The sequence below is a fragment of the Oryzias latipes genome, chromosome 6 (assembly GCF_002234675.1).
Source record: "Oryzias latipes chromosome 6, ASM223467v1".
Lineage (NCBI taxonomy): Eukaryota > Metazoa > Chordata > Actinopteri > Beloniformes > Adrianichthyidae > Oryzias > Oryzias latipes.
Window position 1 is genome coordinate 17,669,094 of NC_019864.2, and position 23,396 is coordinate 17,692,489.

The window sequence follows — 23,396 nt, forward strand, 5'->3', positions numbered from 1 at the left end:
TTAGATCATTTATTTCCATCTAACATTTAAGAAGGAAGCTGAGAGAGACCAATTCAGCAAATTCAAATAATGCATTGTGAGTGATATACTATAAGCTTTAATCAAGACAGCAAACATGCTGACAAACAGATGCAAGCAAGCATTTATACTCTAACTGTAAAAGTAAATAAAAGATCCACTCAGATGTTATGGTTATAGACATTACTTCATGCAAAGGTATAATTAAGCACAGCCTTTTGATTGTTTGGTTGATGTCTAACTGGAGTTATCTTTATCCTTTTCTGAAGAAGAAGGAAAACTGCCACTATGTGTGCCAAATACTATGTCCCAGTGACTGAAGTGTGGAGCAAAGTTGGTGTTGGGTTTCTGGTGGTGCACATCATGCTTGCTGGCGCCTCCATAGATGCCACATGGAAACAGATGTGTTGTAGACCAGGGAAAATCATATCCACAGTGGTCCTCTATGGACACATACACATGGAAAACCATGAAGGCCCATGTGGTGAGTAGATGGGATTTTAGGATTATTGGATTAAGGGTGGTCCAAAATCCCACTGTGATCAGCTCCCAACCACTCAAACACTGGGTGGCGAGAGCAAATGGCGAAGAGTACTGGTGGTGGATGGCGTGGAAGGTGACATAGAGCCAGCGGATCTTGTGATGGAGCAGGTGCCAAATGTAGTACTGAAAGTCGAATAACAGGAGATTGCCTAAAACCCCGGAAAGCAAATCCAAGAGCGATGGAGCCTGGTCTGGTAGGTCCACCGGTGGCCTCCATACCCACTGGGCCACCGATGCAGGGAGCACAAGAAACATGTGGTTGTACAATGTGACAGAAGCGCAGTGCAGCATTGAAGATGCTGTTGGCCGACGGCTTGGTTGAATCTTGAATTGCTGGATCCATACCCACTTGTCCCCCATGATGTCACAGGCAAGGAAAGGTAGGCAAAAGACAAAATAGGATGACACGGTCAGTGCCACTGGAAAAAGTGGAGATCTCAAATAATCTTTGTAGTTGAGCCTCAGGCTGTCCCACAGAGGCTGCAGCAGAGAGCAACTCCCAAAGGAACGGATCCAAATATCCACACAGCTTTTTGCAAGCTCCATCCCAGAACCAAATTCCCAAAATAACAAATATTTTAAAGTTTCTTTATGCTTTAGTTAGAAAAGCAGCTTTGCTTAACACTCAAGCCAGTCTAAAGCTGAGCTTCTGTTGTAGCATCAAGTGACGGCCGGACCCAACAAATAATTCATCAACTGTTTTTCACGAGTGATAGATTATTTATCCTTCTCTTCACTGAATAACGGTTCCTTAAAATTTAAAAGGCACTCCCTATCAAGATCAAGAGAGTAAACTTTTTCTAAGACACACAAAACCAGGATTAAAAAGCTGACAAGACAAAAAAGAAGAGTTGCCTAAGTGTGAAAATACCACTTTGAATATAATTAAACATTTTTCAAGGACTATAAGGATCAAATCTAAAGAAAACTGCAGTATTCTGTAAAAGTTCTTTCAGTATCTTTAGTCAATCTGTTTTTTATTTACTTTCTTGCTATTGTTCTAGTTCCACAGTTGGCTTCCAATGTAAAAGGAGCATTGCCTACCTGTTCTTGTAACAACAATGTGCACAACTTCTGTCTCAACTATATAAAAATCAGCAAGAACGTTTTATATTTTTGTTTAACTTTTCACATTTCTTTTGCCTGCTTTTGAACGTCAGTAAAGCGCTTTGAAATGCTTCTGGGTGCAAAAAGTGCAGCACAAATAAAGCTCCCTTGCCGCCATTGTGTCCTCCCAAACGGCAGAGGGCGATGTAACGCCTGTTGATCCACAGCCTGATTGCGGACTGTTTACATCACGTGATCAAAGCCCGAGTGCAATGGTGCAACTAGTCTTTTTTAAACTATGATAGTAGATGAATCAGCTTTCAACAGCTGGAAGCTGGCCATCCGAGGCATAAATAAATTCCCCTACTCTGTTAAACTCACTGGTGGACTGATTTAGCACCCACGTGACAGCAATATAACCGGGAAGATCCGGTAATTTTTCAAAATAAAATATCTTTCAAAAATGAAAGATAGCTTCTTGGATTACTTGGAAACTAACTAAACCCCGCCAAATTGACGCGAAACCCCCCAAATCAATTTTTCTCGGCAAATTCAAACCCCCCATTTGGGTGGAAACCCGCAGAATCTGGCAACACTGCTTGGTTGACGCGCGTCCTTGTTGGCTCATCAGTGACACACCGACACAGTGGCTGTACCGGTCACGTGACTTCTCCGTAAGCGATACGTGCACCGACACTGGGTTTCACTAATGAGCTAGAAACTTGAGCTGACGCGTCGGTGTTGCCGGACCCATCACTAATCGCGTGTTTAAAATGTCTGTTATCCAGAGGTTGGACAACCTTGTTTTGCTTTTACTTAATGTGGTTTCCAATGTGGCTATAGATTTAATATTTCGTGCCACACATTTATTACACATCACACATCTATAAAACACAAGTGGGGTGATAAAACTGTTTTTCCCCTAAGCATGGATTTGCACCTTACTTCTTATTTATTTCTTGAAATTTAATTTAATTCATTTTTATTTTATTTTATGAGGCCCCAACTTTCAATCAAAAATGTTAAACCAAAAGACCTGAAGACCTACAGCACACTTTTAATAAATGTCCAGAATGTATCGTATGTGAAAAACAAACAAACCTTTGACAATGTTTTCAGTAAAATCATATTAAATAGACTTATAGGCTGGAGGCAATGGAGTGAATTTGTGCTTTCTTTCAGGACAAATAGTCAGTTATGAGCTTGTGGATTAGTTGTTTACCGACCTGCTGCATTTCCTTTTGCAGGCTGGCAGCCATCACCTGTGATCTGAGATCACTGGCAATGGACTGGAGGCGAATGCCATCTATAGACTTCAACGGGATCCCGTTTGTGTTTGTTGGGCCGAAAAGTCTTGTGTGTCACCACGGCAAAGACTTTGCAGTCGCCAAGAAGAGGAAGTACTTTGTACTTTGAGAAAAAGGCTAAAAAAATAGTTAGGTCACCGGAGTACATAAGTCATTTGCATAAGCAGACATGATAGCAAGCACAATTTGAGACGCAATTAAACAAAAAATGTTTTTAATCCTAACTAAAATTCCAAAGTAAGCTGAAAATTTACATTTCTGTTACTTCTATACTAAACCTACAGTTCAAATAATCATGTGACTTTATTTCAACCGTTTACCGTGTGACATGAAAATACAGGGCTCTTATAACGCCAATGATTTTCTGCTGTAATGCTTTCACAATTGTAATATTTTTGCTCAGACACGACTCAGTAAATCTCTCTAACATCATACAGTTGGAGGACCAGAGTGTGGGCTGCCAGAAATATCGTCTGCCAATCACAAAAAAGATGGGGTGTGCAGCAGCCATATCGATAAGCAAGATAGCAATATTTCCTGAATTCAAGAGCGTACAAATCTAAGGAATCTCATGCTAATGTTGCAAACAGTTTTTTTTTGGTTCAGCAAGGAGACGAGGGTGCTCATTAGTAAATAGTAGATTTCTAATTTTCTTATTTATTTTTTCTGGTCATGGCTCTTTGCTAGTGCTTTAATCAATCAGCTGTTGAAACTGCTTGGCATAGTTGGTTTGGGCTGCTTCCAAAAGTGCAGTGTGTGAAAGGAAACCAAGTCAATTGGAAAAAGTTGTTGAAATTAAAATGTTAAATTGAGGTTTGTGTCTTTGCTTACTCTCCATTTCTGTAATAAGTTATGCTGCAATTTTCCTATTTTTTTTAATGCAAGGTGAATGAGAACACAGAGAGGAGCAAGAACACAGCTTCCAAGATGCTGAGAACAGCCTTGGAGAAAGATCCAGTGAAATGGGAAACATGCAGTCACATACACAAGTGAACATGCTGGGCACACGAATGGAAGAAACAGTACAAAGGCAGTCATCATGTGACATTTTTTATCCTATCATCTTTTCCTCCAATGGTCTGGAATTAAAAAAATGTTATCATCACCCTAATTAGATTTTTCCAAATTACAGTATGCTGGATTTCATGGTTAAGTAGAACATCTTGTTGTATTAAACTAAACAAGGTATAACATTTTTACCCAGCACTCAGATCATTTCTTCAGATCCGCTTTTGCTTTTAACTTTTCCAACTTTCTGCTTGTGGCAATCTTTTTGCAGCAAGCCATATTATTGAGGTTTACAGTAGGGAAACAGCTTTAAACCAGCTAAAATGTACAGCTCTTTTCATTGCTGGGTAATAACTTTTTTAAATGTATAGAAGAAGCAAAATCTACCAAAAAGTTCTGTGGAAATTAACCAATTGTGCTGTTTCAGGAACTCAGATGTAGCCAGTTGTGCAGGATTTCCAAATAATTTAATTTGAAAAATGACAGAAAAGATGCAAAAAAATAAACAAATACATTATTTTATTGATTTAAAGAGTTTGAAGACACTATTAACCCAAACTTTAATTTTCCATCTGCTCACCATTTGTGACAGCGATAAACGCAAGTACGACCGCCACGCCACTAGAGGGCGCGGTTGTCACACCGACGTTACATTACCTCGACAGGGAAATGCTCGCAAAATTAAAACAAATAAACTAGTTATTGATTTACTTGTGTCGTCAGTGTTAGTAGGAGTAAAGGGGAAATTTGCGAAACCCTAAAACGTTTATGTTTCATCATGTTTCACTAAGAACTTAGCGCATAGAGCCTTAAGAAACTGCTGCTGCGACCTTTTTTTTTTAGCATTGAGTGAGCGTTGTGTAGCCGATCTCTCATTTTTTAAATATTTACCTTTTTTTAATCAAACTTCCTGTACCCACTAATAGGAATAAAGCTACATTTGATCTCCGTAGACATTTGAGGTAATGAAGTCTTTACACAAACGTTTTCCTCACTTTAGTAACTCATCAGGTATGTTTGCTAACTTCCAGAGCAGACAGCATCGACAAACATGTTAAATCAAGGTGGTTGGTAGCAATGTTTAATACAGTTTTTATTTATCTGTTTATTTGTTTTAACTTAAGAAAATCTCCAAATATTGGTCACGTGAGGCCTCTGAGGTGATATTTTTTGAAACACTAGAGTAGAGATCCCCCCAGAAATAAAAACTATTTTTATTTTGTCGCTCAAAAGGGAAACATGTCAGGAACACATTTAGGATTTTGTTACTCTCATTTTGTGACAGTTTTCTGTTTTTTAATCTTGTTGTATTTCAGTGTTGATTAAAGGAGAAGTGGAATCAGTTTTCAGTGAGTCAGCAGAAGTGTTTCTTTTTCAGGCCCTGAACATGGAGAGCTCTGCAGGAGAGATGGCCGAGTCTAAGCCAGTTCCTCAATCACAGCAGGTGTGTCGCTTCTTCTCCCAAGGACGACACTGCAATTTTGGGAAGAAATGCAAATTCCTTCACATAAGTGATAACACCAGAGCTTCTACTAAAAACGTGGGTGAAGGGCCTCTAGACTCCAGAGGGGTAGGAGAACATGAGGGCAGTCAGCTGTCGAGCAGCTCCAGGGCGTCTGTCTCCGCCGGCCGCCGGCCTTGTCGTTACTTTCTGTCAGGTCACTGTGCTATGGAGGAACGATGTCGCTTCTGGCATCCGCTCCAGTTCCCTCCAGAGGATGTCACGCTGGTTCCCGGCAACCCCACCAAAGCCGCCCCGAGGTGCCCTCCAGCGACTTACCCCAGTGGTCCCCAGGAGGTGAAACTGTGTGACGTGACGGAGGAGAGGGCCAACCAGCTGCGAGACACGGAGATCAAGCAGCTGCAGAAGCGGTTTCCTAAAGAGCAGCTGATTATTCAGGAACGAAGTGATGGCAAAGTGACGTATTACAGGATGACTGTTGAGGCCACTGATCCAGACTGGGTAAACAGTCCTCCTTTGTTAACCCACTTATGTGTAAAAATGCACGCACACATCCTCTTTTAATAACACATCAGCGATGGTAAACCTCCTTGCTATTATATCAATATTGAGCTTGATTGTAGTGAAAAGCTTTTAATAGACGCCTACAGAGTTTGAACCCTAAAAATGGGAGAAAAATACAAGTTACATTTATAATAACTACCGTATTGACTTATTCTAGTTCTTTTTTTACATTAATTTAAAAACCAGTTTCGTGAACTCTTGCAACTTATGTAAATCACTTTGCTCTTTGCTCGCAGCCTTTTGATCTGAAAGAACTCGACATTATGGTGAGATTCCCGGATAACTACCCCCTTGAGGTGAATACCACAGTTTTTAGAATTATGTCTAGTATGTTTTGTCTGTTATGTGTTTAATGTGGCAAGCATTATAATCCCTCATGGCCTGCATTAATCTTCTCGCAGATTTTCAGCCTGGAAATACCTTTGGACCAGGAACTACCACCAGTAATGGCAAAGTAAGAGCAAAAGTGGTTTTCTGTCTGTGTCATCTGCATGAGCCAATGTCACATTTGTCTCAACCAATGTGATGATCTGCAGACATGTTCAGGACGCATCCATAGAGTGGCTTCAAGCGAAGCATGCGACCAATCAGCTGCTGGGAAAAGTCGAGCTGCTTTTCCGGCCTTTTCTCCGCTGGCTGGATCGCAGCTTGGAAAGACTGTTCACCGAAGGCGCCAGGGAAGTAAGGCGGCGTTTTCGTTTCCTGTTGTAATAAAGAAAAGTCAACATATATATAATCCTTTTTTTTTTCTTCATTTCTCTTTTTTATTACAGTTAAAAAAGGATGTGGATTTACAAAAAGCTGGACTACAGTTCATACCCTATCAGGAGCTCCAGCAGTCATGTGAAAAATCCGGCCAAGGAACCGATTCTGCCGCCGCACATTGCGATGAAGAGGTGTGCAATGCAGGAGATGGAGAACTGATAACTCAAGAGCAGTCATCGCAGCAGGAAGGTCAGTGTTTTGAGGACGATCAGCAGCAGGAGGAGGAGGCCAGTCGTTTGGTGGAGAACATTAAGATCAGCGACCCTCGCAGAGGAACAGAGGTGAAGCTTCTGGGACTCAGCCTGGGAGAGAACACTGCCACTGTAGCAGCTCAGCAGATAACTGTTAGCCTGCAGTGTAATCGGTAAGAAAGAAAACATTTAAAAGACCCGACTCTTTGATATGAAGCTGTTTTGGTTGTGTGCAGGTGTAAGGTGACTGCAGAGCTGGCGCTCACTGGAAGGACATCATGTGCAGCTCAGTGCGAAAAGTGCAATGCAAGCATAAATGCTGCGTTCAGGCCCTGCATGCTCCACCATTACTGTAATGTCCTGGGCTATCTGGACCTCCACAACACTACCCCTGCTGACCTCATACTTAAGGACTGCAGGCTCATAGTGGGATGCCTCGCCTGCTCTCAAGAGATGCCCGTGGAGGTGACAAAAGACGGAAATGCAAACCAACACAACCTAAGCTAGATTTGAAAAGGCACTAACCTGAGAAAACTCTCTTTGTTATTCCACAGAATCTTATCTATGGACAAACAAGGGAGCTTAACTGTGAACATTGTCACAGCAAGCTCAGCATTCTGGCTGAAAGCGCAAGATTTCAGTACATTCAGCCTCGCACCTCTAACAAAGCAGGTCAGAGCCAAGTTATACTTGTTTCCAAATGGATCAGGCTAGGCTTAGGATTTCATGACACCGAGGCTGCCCCAGTTGGATTAAAAGCAGGAGTGAGTGTGTAGTCGGATTACTCGCAGTTTGTCTGACATAATATTATCTGAAATGACGCTAGGCAAAAAAATCGACTTTTGTGTGTTTTATACCCACAATTTTCCATGTCAATTTGTTTTTGACCCATTCTTAAAAACATTTAATCAATTCAGTCTCTGACTTGCTATTTTGTTCCATTTTATTATATATTTATTAATAAACACTGAAAGTAAGGCCAAAGTATTTTTAAAAAGTGGTAGCTTTTGTGTTATTTAGTAAAAAATATGTTGATTTTTACATAAAACAAGGCAGCTACATCTAACATAGTTGGTCTGCAACCTTTAACGCTAAAAGAACCATGTAGGCAGTTTCATACTGACAAAAACTAAGAGAGTCTCACTTCACTGTTTAGAAAAATGCTTTTTATGCTTGTGTGACCATTAAGCCATTTATTTGTAAATTGTAGGTTTTAAATACTTTTAGTAATTGAATTATATTTTTCTATATAAAACAATTTAAACTTATTTTACTTTTGACAGCAGCACATACAAGTTTCTTTCAAAATAAAAGACTGTCAAAGAAGATCCTCCTGCTGAAGCAGATTTACTTATAATACAATTATATACCTTTGAGTACCTTGCCTCAGAATACCAACTAGACACTATTGTGCAGCAAAAGACAGGAAAATGCTTTTAAAATTTACTCTAATAATAAACAGCTTTGACAATAGATGACAGCTTTTTACCATCAATTTGCTTTGTTAGAAATAAAGCGTGTTTTCAGCGTGTTTTGTCTGTTTTATAATTAAGTCTGGTGTTTTTAAGAAATGTGTCAGTTTATAACCCAGAGTTTCTCTGAGAGTGTTATACAAAAAAGTAAAAAATCATCAGACAGTGCTTTATTATTAATACGATTGACATAAATTTAGCCGGATCATGACAAGACCTGTTGATCTTGAAGAAATGGTAAAGCACTCTAAGCCTTTTAATTAAATGTAATTAAATGGTTAAAAATAAAAAAAATGCAATTTTTTTTTTTTTCTAAAATAAGACCACCTGAGTTAACTAACAAACCTATTATTATTCAAAGCATTAGGACTTTGGTTCAAAGCTAAGAGATAAAAAAGCGACATGTGGCTCTGGAGCCTCAGGTTGCTGACCTCTGACCTAATCAAACACCTATGATCAAGGGCGTATCAGTTAATATAACTAAAAAAGCACAACATTCAATAGTTTCTTGGCAATGTATACATACATACATGTACATTACTGTCCATTATTTGGGAGTTAATTCTTTACCAGAGAAGAGTCACATGGGTGGATAACATAGGGGGACAGCCGTCAGCCTTTCCTAGAGCAAACACTGGAGTCAAATCAAACTCATTTCTGAAATGAATGGGGTCATAGCCCACATACAGCCAGTTCCAGATGGATTAGTCTGGGCTTGAGATTTCACGCCACCTAGGCTGGCCCACTTGGCTTTACAGCCAGACTTCAGGAAATACGCTCTTAGTTCTTTCAAAGGTTTTTGTATTTAGACATAATGTTGAATGAAATTACAGATTTGTTTATTTGGCTTTTTTATTTTTTTTATTCCAAGCTCACAAGCCTTTCTACTTTAGAATAAATACATAAAAACTATGTATTAGTATGTGATTTGTTTTTTTTTGTAAAGAAACTAAGCCAAACCACTGAAGTCTTTAACACAATAGAATTTGGAGTACTTTTTATTATTACCGGTATTATTTTTTTTTACTTCTATTAAACTCTCTTGTTTTAAAATTGCACAATAACTCGGATTATTGTTCACAAATCCTGTCAAGGTGTAATGTATATGTTCTACATTTATCTCACTTTAACCATATTCAGTCTTCGTGTTCATTGTTTGTGTACAACATCAGGAAACCAAACTGTTGCACTTAAAAAACTTAATCGTATAAAGGATGTTACTTTTTTTCCCCTGACATCTGTTTTTGTGTCTGTCCAGGTTCCACTACTGTTAATTTCAAGAATATTAGAGATCCAGCTGTAGAAAAGGGGAAGCCACTCCCAGACAAAGGAACATGCAAACATTACAAACAGAGCCATCGCTGGCTGAGGTGGGACATCTCTCATTTTAGAGCTTTAGTATTGGATATAAGTTAAAGTTTTGAAAAAAAAAGTAATTAAATGCTTGTTTTCAGGTTTCCTTGTTGCGGCCGGGCATACCCTTGCGATGTGTGCCACGATGAGAATCAAGACCACCCCATGGAGCTCGCCACGAGGATGCTCTGTGGCTTCTGTGCCAAAGAACAGGTTGACCATCATTTTTACCAATGAAGCTCATCTGCTAATTGAATGAGATGAATCTGTCACTTTAATTCATATGTCTGTTTAATGCTGCAGCCATACTGCAACGGAAAGCCATGTGTCACCTGTGGGAGCATGATGACCAGAGGCACACGCACCAATCACTGGGAGGGAGGACTAGGATGCAGAAACAAATCAAAAATGAGCAGGTTCATATCCAATCACCGTAGTTTGGTTCATGTGACAATAGCCTCTGGCGCCTGAAATCTAAAAAAAAATTTGTTCTGTTTTTCTCCTTAGAAATGATCCAAAAAAATATGCCAACACCAACAAAACGGTTTCAAAGAAGGCATCCAGCGAGAAGAAGTAACTGTTAAAGAAGAAATCTGCTGGGTTTTATTTAGTCAACAATAATTCCAGAATTGTAAATAGTTTTAATTTACAGATTTTCACATTTAGATCATCCTCCAATCATCTATTGGGTAGATCCCTGGTGCCTTTGAAATGAGACTGAATACATGACTGAGAAATGAATTTAAAAATAAAGCATCTTCTCTTGATCATTCAGCTTGTTTTGTCTATTCTATAAGTAAGTAATGTTTATAAGAAATTTTCAGATCTAAATCTCTGGAACATACATATTAGTAATTGCTACAACAAGAAAATGCACAAAGAATGAAAATGGACAAACTCAAATCCCTGGAACATCTGTTTAAAAAACTAAATGATTATATTCATTGCTGCAATCAGAGAACGAGAGCAGTCAGGGATAAAACTACTAGAATATCTGATATCAAACAAAATACAGGCTGGTAACTGCACTGAGAGAAAAGATGAAGACGGACAAACTCAAAATCACTGTGATGTCTGTGAAGACAAATGTTTGTTAGAGCAGCAATAACAGCAAGATGGAGACAGACAACATGAAAGTTTGTGACTGCAGTACAGATGTACACATGCAAAGGTAAGAAAGCAAGAAAGGTCTTTTGAAAAAGATTTTGCAACTAAAGTACTTCTCTTATTTTGAAAAGATAGGGCTTGTGGGGATGTCCTTAAATATGAAGAGTAGTGGTTTTAAGTCTGTCCATAAATATTACAAGGCCTTCAAGAGGCAAAGCCTTTTTTAACAACACTGAAAACATTACCTAAGGCTCACCTGCACTATCATTACCTATAAGCTTTATCAAAGAGTTAGATTTAAAGTTTAGTCATAAATGTGGAGATTGTGTCTGCCAAAAAGACTGATTCCACAAAAGAGGAGCTCTGCCCTCATTCTAGATTAGAGACTAGGAACAATTGGTAATCCTGCAAACTGAGAAAAAAATGTTTAGTTTTAAAAATATGGAACTGTGAAATTTGTCTGATCTGACTCAAAAACTTCTCTTGAAGTTTGAGCCAAACACATATCTGTTTTACAGTTCTGAAATAATTCCAAGCAACAGGCTCAACTTTTATTTAACATTAATTTTTTAAACCTAATTTCAAGTTATTTATTGACCAAAATTCTTGTTTTAATTGATAAAGTATAGTACCAGTAACAAAATTCAGTACTTCCTGTACAGGATAAATTGGTGAATATGTTTATCTATTACGATATCAGGCGGGATAAAAGAAAACATTATGTAGGCCAATCATTAACATTTTTTCTGATCATAACAAAAAAAAGCCTATTTTAGTTTAGAGACTGTTTGTTCCACAGTTTATTTCTCAACAACATTGAGGATCTCTGGTGTATAAGATAAGACAATGAAACTTTTTGCAAAAGCAGAAATGTAATCAACTTGAAAAGCTTGATGTCTTGGGAAAACTAATTGTTGATGGACTGGAAACAAAAACTCAGAATAGGTGTTGAAATAAAAGAAACATTAACATCTGTGACCTTATCTGTATGTTTTGGTGGTGGTATCATATTTTGAATTTGTTTCTTCATCTGAGATGGTGCGTCTTGCATAACTGGTGAAACTTAATCTGGTTTTGGATGACTTTTGCTCAGAAGGTAACAACAAAAATGTTGACGTGTTATTGGCCAAGGTTCCTGACCTCCCAATGACCCCAATGCATGACATGCTGCGTGGGTGTAGACAAAAGAAAACACTTTACAACTGATTATGATAACACGGTGCTTAAGAAAGGTAAAAAAAAGAAAATGTTGTCTGCAAACAAAACAAACATATACCACTTAAAGGCTAGTGCTGGTATAAGTGGTTTTAATTTTTTCAAGACTAATTCAAATCTAAATGTACATGCAAAGTTGTAGAGGGACTTGCAGCTAAAGGAGTTACTGATATAAACACAAAGTCCAAGCTGTTCCAAAAGAAGGAATGTTCTCAATTACTACAACTGATGTGGAGGTTAAAAAAAAGTTCTTATATTTAAAATATCTATATGACTTATTTCATTTTTTCCCTTTAAGTGAGCTGCAAAGTTGAATAAAAATAATTTTAATCAGAAAAATTATGTAAAACTTTTTATGCATCATGTTTTGTTTTTTTAATTTCATCATGCACTTGCAGAATGTGTATTTCTAGGAAATACTTTTAGATTAGATATTCATTCATCATGCAGATTGCATTCACTGTAAACAACTCAATTCACCAGGAAAAGAAGCATTAATTTTTTTGTCTGACTGGCACAATGTTTCCCCAAATCTTTTATTCGCCAGCTTAATATTTAGTCGAGTCTCAGACACACGGTTAATCTTGTGAAGTTATGTTTTGCAGACACTGGGCTGGAGTTGGAATAAAATCTGCTGATCTGTTTGATTGAGAGCAAAGTCCCCTCAGTTGAATTCCACCAAGCTATATAAAGGCGGACCCTGCTGTGGATCACAAGCCTTGGAGCAGCAGCAGCAGCAGCCTCAAGTGGCCGAACAACAAGATGCTGAACATCAGTGAGCTTCCTCTGCATGACTTGCCCTCCCGGGCTTCAGGCCGTCTCCTGCAGCCCTTCTGGGACTACTTGCTTTTTCACCACATGCCTCTCATCTCTTCTCCTTTTTTCATCGTCATCTTAGCCTTTTCCAGCTACCTATTCTTCAGTCTACCTTTTGCGGTTCTAGACCTCTTGGGAGACAGAGTGCCTTTACTTTACCAGTACAAGATCCAGCCAGAGAGACAGCCAACCACAAGAATGATGGCTAAGAGCTTCCTAACAGCTCTGTATAACCACCTCTTCTTTGTGTTACCAGCTGTGTCAATTGGCATGTTCATACTGCCCATACCAGCACTGCCACAAGACGCTCCCACACTGTATGAGCTTTTTGTAGACGGACTGGCTGCACTTCTCCTCTTTGACACTCAATACTACATTTGGCACTACATCCACCATAAGCAACCACAGCTTTATCGGTGGATTCATGCAGTGCACCACGAATACATGGCGCCGTTCTCCTGGTCCACAGAGCAGCTCAGCATCCCAGAACTGATGGCAGTGGGGTTCTGGAGCAACCTGGACCCCATCCTTTTAAAGTGTCATCCTCTGACCACATGGTGCTTGACCATCTTCAGCATCTGGATGTCGGTGGAGGACCACATCGGCTATGACCTGCCATGGACCTTGAACCATGTGGTGCCTTTTGGTTTGCTGGGTGGTGCGCCAGCTCACGACATGCATCACCAGAAGCCCAGCAGTAACTTTGCACCCTTTTTCAGCCACTGGGACAGAATCTTTGGCACAGCCGTCACTTTGAAGAAAAAAAAAACTGTAAGAAAATAACTAAATAGTCTGAATGACCCAAAAAGTAAATATGTAAATAGTATTTTTGCAGTTATTTATAGTTGTCTTTGTGCTTTTATGTTTACAAAACACAATGAACTGAAGTACGATTGGTGGAGTGGTTATAACTTGCTGCTTTATGTATTTTCTATTCTTCTGTGCAAGTACATTACCTTGTAAAATAAAAAAATTGTCCTTTTGTATGACGCCCTAGTTCTACAGAATTATTACATTGTGTAGTGTTTGTGGGTGTGTTGCCAAAGTCCTGTATTAAAAAAAATCTGATATTCATCTGATTTATAAGACAATATAAACATTGACAACATTTGCGTCACTATTTTTTTTGGGCTGTACAAAAAACACACACGGGCAATTAGAGCAATTTATTTTCACTAAAATCTTTATATAAACAGAATATTCTATATAAATACCTAAAACTTAAAACAAAATTTATTTAGTGTGAAAAAAGGCTCCATTAATAACTTGTAAAAAAAACAATAATGAAGTTGTAAATAAAACACATGCTTTCTGCGCTTGACTGATTAAAAATGTATTGTTTTAAAAATATTTTTTTGAAATATGTGTAGAGAGAATTTTCCGAAACTCTTTTACAGTAGTTGAAACGTATAATCAAGTGGTTTTTTGAAATATAAAAATGGTTGAGTCCCTTATTTCAAATGAACTGTAAATATGACAAAAGTACCACATCAGGGGAAAAAACAGTGACGCATTTACAGTGCAGTACTTTTGTTGTACCTATGAAACACAATAAAACTTAACATGTATGTTTCACACACATTAAATCAGGCTTTCTGTGTACTTACTATCTTCTCATAAATAGCATCAAAAACACAATCCACGATCCTCGAAGAAATGGTAAATACCATGAAAGACACATAAACGTACTAAGTAAATAGAAAGTCAATTCTGAGTACTTCTCCATGATATTTCTAAGATAGTTTCACATGGTAAATACCATCAAACATAAGATAAGTTTAAAAGTACATTCAAAGTACTTTATTCACTTATCCTGTCTTTACATGTGATAAATACTACAAGAGACACATGAACTCACATGTAAATATTTTTTAACACCTGTTGAGTATCAAGGGGTTTGTAAGATGCAACTGCAAGAAGACAAGCTACATTTTGGGATTAATAGTTTTAATTTCTTCCACACCATTTGTTTTATATACCTAAAGTTGTATACATCACCACAAGCCGAGTGGTTTCTTTGCTTTTTTTTAAAACCTGTGAGACAAAATTGTTTACACAGTTGCCAGTTTGGTAAAAAAAAAAAAAGAGACAAAAGGCAAGGAAAGTTAAAATAAATGGATCATTTTTGGCATAATATTTTGCAACCAAATGACTAAACTCTTTGTTGATTAAAAGTATAATATTTTTGTGTTTCCATGCTAAATTCTCAACTTCAAGAAATCTGTTTTTTGGGGGTGAAATTTATAAAGAGTTTATAATATTCATATAATGCATAATAGTTTAATGAAATTATATATGTGATACAGTTTTTGTTCCTGTTCATAAATATAATAAAAATCATTGTGAGCTTGATAAATTATAGAGGCCACTAGTCCAAACGGATGTATGCAGTAAAATTGAGATATAAACAAAATATGGACACTAATCTTTTTTTTTTTACAGTGAAAAAATATCAAAGACTAACGGGAGAACTTCAAAAGAAGTGCAAACACAGAAGAAGGGAATAAGTGAGAATTAAAGCAATCAATCCAGCTAAGGCTGATTGCAGCTACGTTTTATAACGTCTGAGAATGTTGTGTAACTTTTAACACTTATCTTAAACATGTAAGACATTATTAATTACCGTAAATCTTTCTGAAGATATAATATACTAAATTTGGAGCTTGGTAGTTTTTGTCTTAGCAAATGTACATTTTAAGCTTGAATTGGTTTATATTGTATATTCCAGCAGAATTGCCACATGATTGATTATTGTCAAAGAAAATAGAAGATCAGAAATGCTTTTTTAAACTTTCATTTAAGCTGTTTTTTGAAAATTCCAACAAATTAGGTTAATAATTAATAACTTCAATAAGACTAAGCACTTAAATATTTCAAGTTGTTTAAATTTAAGGTTGCTCAGCATTTGTAAATTTCATATTGTTTCAAAGTAAAGTTTCCTCCCATTGCAGCTGCTCTACATTTCGGCTTTGCAGGCCGTCTGTTACATCACGCTGTTTCATTACTAAAACTGACTAAACATGGAAGTTTTGGAATATGCAGAGGCCTGCACAGAAGCCTGTTTTTCTGGACTCAAATCATGTTTACCCACCATCTAATAAATCAATGAGAAAAGAAGAAAATACAGAAAAAAATATAAGCCTTATTTTTATGCAACAAGAAAACATGGACAAAAATATTTTTCCCCACTGGAAAAGAGGTGCATGAGATGAAAATAGTGTGCTTTACCAGAAGCCACTTGAACAATTTGTCAGTGGCTGTCACTTTTAAGAAAACATGGTTTGGTGCCCAGTAATATTCGTTTATATTTTTTCATTTTTCCAGTTTTGTCACAGTCTTAACTGGTTTTATTCACTAAATTATCCGTCAGTAAGTCTAAGAGTCTGATTTTCTGTTTGTTGGTGTCCTTTTAGTTTTTATCCTTGGTTCAGTGTTTTTTACAGTCTAGTCTTGTTTGTGTTTCTTCTCTAAAATTTCTTATTCTGTTTAAAGGTTAGTTCTGCCAGCAAGCCTGCTGCATTTTTGGTTTACCACCACCACCCCTGAGACAGAAAAATGAAAGCAAAGGAAAAAAGTAAATAGGTATTTTTTTTTGAATGTAATTAAGCTCTCCTGTCTTTAAAACATGAAAATGTGTTACATAATTTCTTACGGGGAAACACACTGCTGCCTCCACCTTCATAGTCCCTGAATTCAATATTTTGTGAATGCAACTGTTTTAAATTACTTTTTATTTGTACACAATAAGTATTTTTTATGACACAATGACTAAAGACATTAATAAATATTTTGCAGGTTTGTGTTTCACTTCAGTGGGATGCTGGTCTGCACATGCCTCATTAATTGTTCTCGAAAAAATAGATTAACATTATTAGGCTATTACATACAAAACGTTTGCATTAAAATCTTTCCAAAAAGAGCAAATTACAAAAAGTCTTTATTTAAAAAAAAGCTCACACATGATAGAAGAGCGGAAAATGGAACAGGGACACACAAGAAAGGACTGAGTGGAAAAGAGCTCTGATTGTCACTGGAGCTAAGACAAACTAATTGTTGAGTTTTGCAACATCTAAGGATGTTGTGTAACTTTAAACACCTTTTCTAACATGTAAGAGGCACAATTGCTGCTGCATCTGATTGGTGGGTCCAACTAAACCCCTCCAATGAGAATAGGTCAAAGTGGGAATACAAAAAACTGCATCATGTTGGATCTGCAGAATTAGACTTTGTTCTACAATTTTCAGACTCTTGAAAATGTACTTCAATGAAATCAACTGGGATCCTGGTTTAAAAAAAATAAAGAAAAGCCATCAATTAAATTAAGATTTGAAACTGATTGTTATTTGTGCAATGACAGTGTGAGGAATATTCTGAACACCTTTGGAAAGATTTGCAACAATTTATATGTTCAAATGTATAAGTTTGAGCACTCTTATACGTTTAACATATTTATTTATAATACAGCCTTAACATGAAGGTGTTGCTGTCCAACTATTAGAAACATTTTATGTTGCAAATTTCAAAACAAATATTTTCTTTTTTCTTTATTTTGCAACAGTTTTCCATATTTGAAGCCTTTCAACCCCAAGTTTCTTACAGACCCAGTACATTGAACAGCAAAGGCTATAGTGCAAATATATAATCTACTTTTAACTGAGTGTTGTTTTTCAATTTGTAAGTTTCTTAAAATAGTAAAATTAACTAAAAGAACTAAAGTTTCAACAATTGCAAAAAAAACAAAAACAAAAGAAAAATCCATTTAAGACCCAAACTGGAACTGTTGCTTTTCTTTTATTGTCTCTTTAGGTCAAAACCATAAAGGAAATGAAAGATTTGGCTTTCTTTACATCCCATTTTGAACTAGGTCAAAGAAAGTTCTTCAGATAATATGTCAATAATTTATCCCTTGGAAAGGAGCCAGAGCGACTTATCTCCTGTGATTTAGTCTTTGATTTCACTTCCAGTGGTAAACAGCAAACTTGTAAGCGAAGCATATGAGAAGCCTGTTTTGCCCAAATCCTCTTACAAACTCGTTGAAAGAGCTTTACTCAGCAACATTTTATTTACGGGGAATTCCAATGAGTAAGAATGAGCCGCTTAACGAGATTTTTGCTTATCAGACTGCTTTGAGAGGCACAAAAGGGATCTAAGGCTAACCCCTTCTTGAACAAAATGTGATCCCCTTTCGAACATGATGTGGACGTGCTGCCTTGAATGAAAAATTAGTAGAAGAGAAATTACTGCAAAATTCTTAAATGTGAAAAGATAAGTGCAGCATCTGGAGCTTTCCTGCCTTTTTGGAGGTCGAAAGCGTTTTACCATTCCATTTGCCCATCCACACACACATGTCCACACACATACACTACTGTTGGGGTAAAATAAATACTTAGTTATCTCCCGTCAGTAGTATTTCTGGTTAAAATAAAATATAATCTAAAAATAAGCTATGAAGATATTTACACTTAAAACTAAATTTATTGACATTCCTTTTGCATGTGAAGGAGAATAGAATAACAATGAGAATTGCAGTATTTATTATTTTGAAAGGAAAACCTCTTAGTTCAAAAAACATGCTAACCACAGTTACTGTGAACAATGAAAGTTAGCACTACATTTTTTTGCTGCAAAGTCCAGAAATAATCACAATTAAAAGATCAATGGAAAAACTTTTAGAATCTATCCAAAGATTTATAAAGAGTTTTAAAAAAAAACCTGTGTCAAGCCTGTAGTAATTTCCCATCATCCCTTTGTTAACATTTTCTCCCGCCAGCTTACAGCCCCTCACACCCCAAATCTAACAAACAAAATGTAACAAAAATGTCAAGCAACATCTGAGCTATCCAGCCGTACAGTTCTGAGCCAGATACCAGCTCGGACGAAGAAAACAAAGACGTACAACTCTCTATTTCTCTGCAAGTAGATGCATCAGAATGAAGCAGACCAGGGAGTTTGTTGCCCACTGATTGTAGTTTGTACCTAACAACTACAAGCTTTTTCAAAGGGCATTCTTTTTCATCTGCTCCTGATTCACAGTGATTTGAATAAATAAATGCTCAGAAACACAGTTTTAATCTTATTTCATGTCCTCCATCATGAGAAAAATGTTACATTTGCATGCTAAAAAAACATTTTCATTGAAGTGGGTCTGTAACAATGAAATTGACTTGGGCCTTTATGATTAATATTGTTGCATGGTGTCATATATCGCTGTCACTCAAGGTGTCTGATTTTGCTATCAGGCCCACTCCTCATGTGCAAACTATGATATTTTTTGTCTACTTTCATGGTTGTTCAGTAGGACTTCGCAGGTGTTTTTCTGACACTATACAGCACATTTCACAACTGAATGCTTTGGTAGTTCACATTTAAGGTCTCTACATTGTTCTGAGATCAAGTGTTACTTTTTGGATCATTAGTGCCTTGAATTTGTTGTCTACTAGCCTTTATCTTGGTGATTCTTGTCTTATATTCTTTCTGCAATTCATGCTCAGGATGACACTCACTTTATAGTGATTTCTTTAGACCAATTTACAGCTCTAGAGAAACCTTGGACGAAAATTTGAGCATCCACCTCAATATGACATCCCTGTGGTCAATCAACTCATCATTTTTAGAGGTATCAGTATTTTTGTTTCTAAAGAACAAAAAAGCTTTGTTTTATGTTTGTTTTGTTTCGGGTTATAAATGGTCACTGTAGTGGGTCACTAATTAACAAATATCCAAACTATAAATCATCAAATAAAGAAAAGAAATCCCAAACAGCTGTTTGTGCATACGAGTATTTATTTTTCACAGACAAATACAAGAATGAATAAAAAAATACATATGATAAAAAAATTCAATGGTAACTCTTATTTAAATACTGAACAAACATGTTGGCGATCTGGGCCGTGTTTTCTATGGGGTGCATCTTGCTGTAGCTGATGAATTGGCGCCGTAGTTTCCTCAGCTCCGCCATGTTGATCCTTTTGGCGAGCTCCACGTTCAGCTTCCGGTTAAGGACAGTACACTGGTCGTTCACACGCTGATGAAAACGTTCCTCGCTCACATGACTTCAGAAGCAACAACCGACCAAGGAGGAAGGCAAGATTACATCCTCCCGTTCGAACATTAAAGGAGGAAGAACGACCGCTGTCAGCGGTATAGCAAATTTAAATTACACCTGCAATTGAAGACTGACCAAAGACTCGTGTGCTTTTAAGTCCGCTTCTGCAGCCATCAAAGGAAAGCATTTTTAATATCGACTTCTGAGGCCATGACAGAGTTAAAAAAATGTTTGATGTTGAGGACATTGGGTTCATTGTGTGAGGAATAAAACTTCTGTCTTTGACGGAAATTATGAAAGAAAGATTTAAAACGATGATTCCTAGAAAAAAAAAGGCTTCCAAACATTGGTAACTGTGCATAAAAAGGATATCTTTTCTGTCGCCCCCGGTACCGAGATGAAATCCCCAGGAACGCTCGTCTTTTGAGCATTAAAGATTTCCTGGAAAATGTAAGTTACGACAATTAGCAAGGGAAAAATGATTAAACTGTAGCTTCAAAATCACCGAAATTACTAGAATAGAAATAATAAAAAGACACCTTCAGACAAATAGAAAAGTAAAACGAAAATATGTCAACAAAAACTAATTATTTTACTGCTGTATTTTCTCATCATTGTATAGTATTGAATAGTAACTTTAAGTGTTATTTTTTGCTTCTCTGTTCAGGAGATAAGACTAAAATACCCTTTTCTCATTTTATTTCTTTATTTTTCATTGAAATAATCAATGCCACAAGATTGGATACAACAATGCAGAAAGGAATCCAACCCCGTTGTTACCACATGTTAAATATGTACCAGCCATTTTACAAGCCTGGGTTACACAACACTAGAAAGAAAAAAGCATTTAGTACTGAAAGGAGAGAAGAAATGTTCAGCCTTTACCGTGAGGACCATGAATACCAAAACAATTCTGCCCCCATAGGGCGACTAACTGAACACAGAACAAAGGAAAGGAGGCAGAAAACACGCCACCGATCACCTGATGGGCAACAAAACCACAAGAAAGTTTATATTAACAGCAAGAAGACCCTTTCACGCAGCCAAAGGCGACCAGAAACATTGGCTTACCTGTGATTAAAAGTCATAATTTTTCATTTTTGCTCTTTTCTTTAGCACTTTTAGCTCTCAGTTTATTATTGCAGAACGAAAACCACTAAGCCACACTGATCTGATTTCATGGTAATTCAAATGGCTCTACTTCCACCCGAATGTCTAATTAGTTTAAGGTGTGAAACATGGTTTTGTTACAAAAGAGTCAGAGAGCCTTTGCAGTAATTTGTGGTTTAAAGAGGGGGGGGCGGGGGGCGGGGGGCTAAGTCACATCTAGATTAAGCTAATAAAATGTATTTATTCACTGATCATCAGCTAGTAATGAGAACTTCAACAACAAGCAAGAAGTTTGGAAAGCTTTTGTTGGGCGTTGCAGCGTTTCACAGCTTACAGTCTAAAATATTGAAGGGAAATCACACCAGCAAGTATTTTGCTCACACAAAAACAGAAATCTCCACTAAGACTTACCATTAATACTTCTTGTGTGATCTTGTCCAACTCGTATAGGAAGTTTACAGAAGTCAAAGGTTGCTGCGGAGGCAGAATAAAAAAAACCCAACATCTTCCACAACAACTATTATTAAACGAAATAGAGTTTGTTTAGGGAAAATCCTTACGCTTTGGGTGGACTGGTTTGGTGGCGGAGCTCTTCTTTTCAAAAGTGCATCCGAAATAGACTCAAATGGAAGGTTGTCGTCTTTCAGGATGGTGAAAAGAGGGCTGTCCCACCTGTTTCTAGAGTCAGGAGCTTCAAATCTTTGAACTAATGCATCGAAGCTTTAACAAAGGAGGATTTTAGGCTAAAGTCAGTTCACAGTATTGCAGAAAAACCAAGTCAAAGCATCTGTTTGTCACTCACATGTCCTGGGAATACTGCTCATCAGGATTTCTGCTTCTGTTCCATGAGGAGCTCTGCTCATCTGACGTCAGACAGTACACCTTCATCAAAAGAAGGCATGGCATTTCTTAGTGATGTGACAACAGCAATAACACCATTATGATTCAAAGTCTTTTTTTCCCCCCCTTTGCACTCACAAGACAGTGTGGCGTCTGTGCATGTTTGATGAGGCAGAACAGCTCATAGCGGTAGCCTGGAAGAAGTTTCATTTGATTTAAAGACAGCTGACACTTTTGTTTTTAGCAATGTGTTGCCATAGATAATTACCTTTAATGTAGTTAACTGAGTCCAAAATAACAACATCATCTTTGTTTAGCTTCCTGAAAGAGAAATAAGCAACAAATTCTTAAATACGAGGTGTTGTAATGTGACTAATTTGACTAATTACATGGACATTTTAAAAAAAGCTCACCTTTCTACTTCAGCTTTCAGAGATGCTCTAACTTCTTTCTCCTTTTGGGAATCTGAAATTAGTCTAACCAAGTTACTAAGGAATTTTAGGACTTGAGAAAACAGCTTTCAAAAGGTCATGTTGATGTCACACACTTTGAACAATACAGATGGATACAACAATCTATGTCAATTGGGTTTCACCCCTCACACCCCAAATTGGTTCAAATTTTTATTCACAACTTAATGAATTTATTCAATTTAGTGCAACTCAATTACAATATATGGGTTTTTTGTTTTTCTTACCTAAAATGCACTGTTACGTTTAGTTACAAAAAGGTTTGTGACATATAGACTGTAAAAACTGTTTTCACAGTCGATAGTTACATAACTAGTCCTGAACAAAGCCTGAACTTTCAATATTGAAAACAATATATATAAAAAACAAACACTTTTCATAGAAAATCATGATGTATCACATGTTCTCAGTAGTAAAGTCTGATTAATTAAAATCAGTCAATTATCAAAAATCCAGCTGTAAAACCATCGACTCAAAGTGATCTGTACCATAAATAAATATTACACGTATCTCGGTTGAGATTAAAGACAGTCTATTGAAGAAGTACATCCTAGTATGTAAACAACCAAAATAAGTTTATTTAGCATTGTTGACCATCTTTTATCCAGTTCAGCTTTCACAAATTCAAGTCACATTATTCGAACATCTTTAATAATAAAATATGGTCAAAAGATTATGTTTTTAAGAAACAAGCCACTTTTCAGAAAAGAAAAGGATCAAACGCATGCGCAAAACCTACGGAAGCTGCTGCTAGAGCTAGCTTAACACACTTGCCTGCGTAAACAGTGTTTCTTTCAACGCCAAGAGCGCTGTCACCGACAATATAAACCTTTCGCTCTGTGTTCCTGTGAAAATACTCCTTCAGCTCCTCTGCTCTTTTAGTTTTTCCACTGCATGGGTAACCGCAAATCACTACTAAAGGCATAATTACCAAGTAAGCTACCATACAATGTGAAAGAAAAGCTGAGACTGTTAACCCGGAAGTGAAAACTGGACCACCAGCAGATGGCGCCAAATATTTTCAAATCAAAAGTTCAGCTTAATGCAAGATGTAGAAGAAAAT

At 37.1% G+C, this 23,396-nt stretch overlaps 4 protein-coding genes across 4 annotated transcripts; 2 read left to right on the forward strand and 2 right to left on the reverse strand.

Moving 5' to 3' along the window:
• On the reverse strand, positions 1-2,013 carry LOC101156734 (cholesterol 25-hydroxylase-like protein 1, member 2). Its single transcript, XM_004070011.4, has one exon. The coding sequence runs from the start codon at positions 1,105-1,107 to the stop codon at positions 256-258; it is 852 nt and encodes a 283-aa protein (XP_004070059.1). The 5' UTR covers positions 1,108-2,013; the 3' UTR covers positions 1-255.
• A 2,538-nt stretch (positions 2,014-4,551) lies between these two features.
• Positions 4,552-10,500, forward strand: LOC101156971. The gene is made up of 12 exons (XM_004070012.3): positions 4,552-4,885; positions 5,302-5,886; positions 6,186-6,245; positions 6,351-6,403; positions 6,486-6,630; positions 6,723-7,078; positions 7,142-7,370; positions 7,460-7,577; positions 9,636-9,747; positions 9,832-9,943; positions 10,034-10,146; positions 10,238-10,500. The coding sequence occupies exons 2-12, from the start codon at positions 5,311-5,313 to the stop codon at positions 10,305-10,307; spliced, it is 1,944 nt and encodes a 647-aa protein (XP_004070060.1). The 5' UTR covers positions 4,552-4,885; positions 5,302-5,310; the 3' UTR covers positions 10,308-10,500.
• Positions 10,501-12,772: 2,272 nt separating this feature from the next.
• Positions 12,773-13,976, forward strand: LOC101157212 (cholesterol 25-hydroxylase-like protein 1, member 1). Its single transcript, XM_004070013.4, has one exon. It carries the CDS (start codon positions 12,815-12,817, stop codon positions 13,649-13,651), a length of 837 nt encoding a protein of 278 aa, XP_004070061.1. The 5' UTR covers positions 12,773-12,814; the 3' UTR covers positions 13,652-13,976.
• Positions 13,977-19,633: 5,657 nt separating this feature from the next.
• kti12 (KTI12 chromatin associated homolog) lies at positions 19,634-23,333 on the reverse strand. The gene is made up of 9 exons (XM_004069652.4): positions 23,108-23,333; positions 22,277-22,328; positions 22,132-22,184; positions 22,002-22,057; positions 21,826-21,905; positions 21,584-21,743; positions 21,435-21,497; positions 20,286-20,354; positions 19,634-19,850 (listed from the first exon to the last, which is right to left on the reverse strand). Exons 1-9 carry the CDS (start codon positions 23,277-23,279, stop codon positions 19,707-19,709), a joined length of 849 nt encoding a protein of 282 aa, XP_004069700.1. The 5' UTR covers positions 23,280-23,333; the 3' UTR covers positions 19,634-19,706.
• Positions 23,334-23,396: the final 63 nt, after the last annotated feature.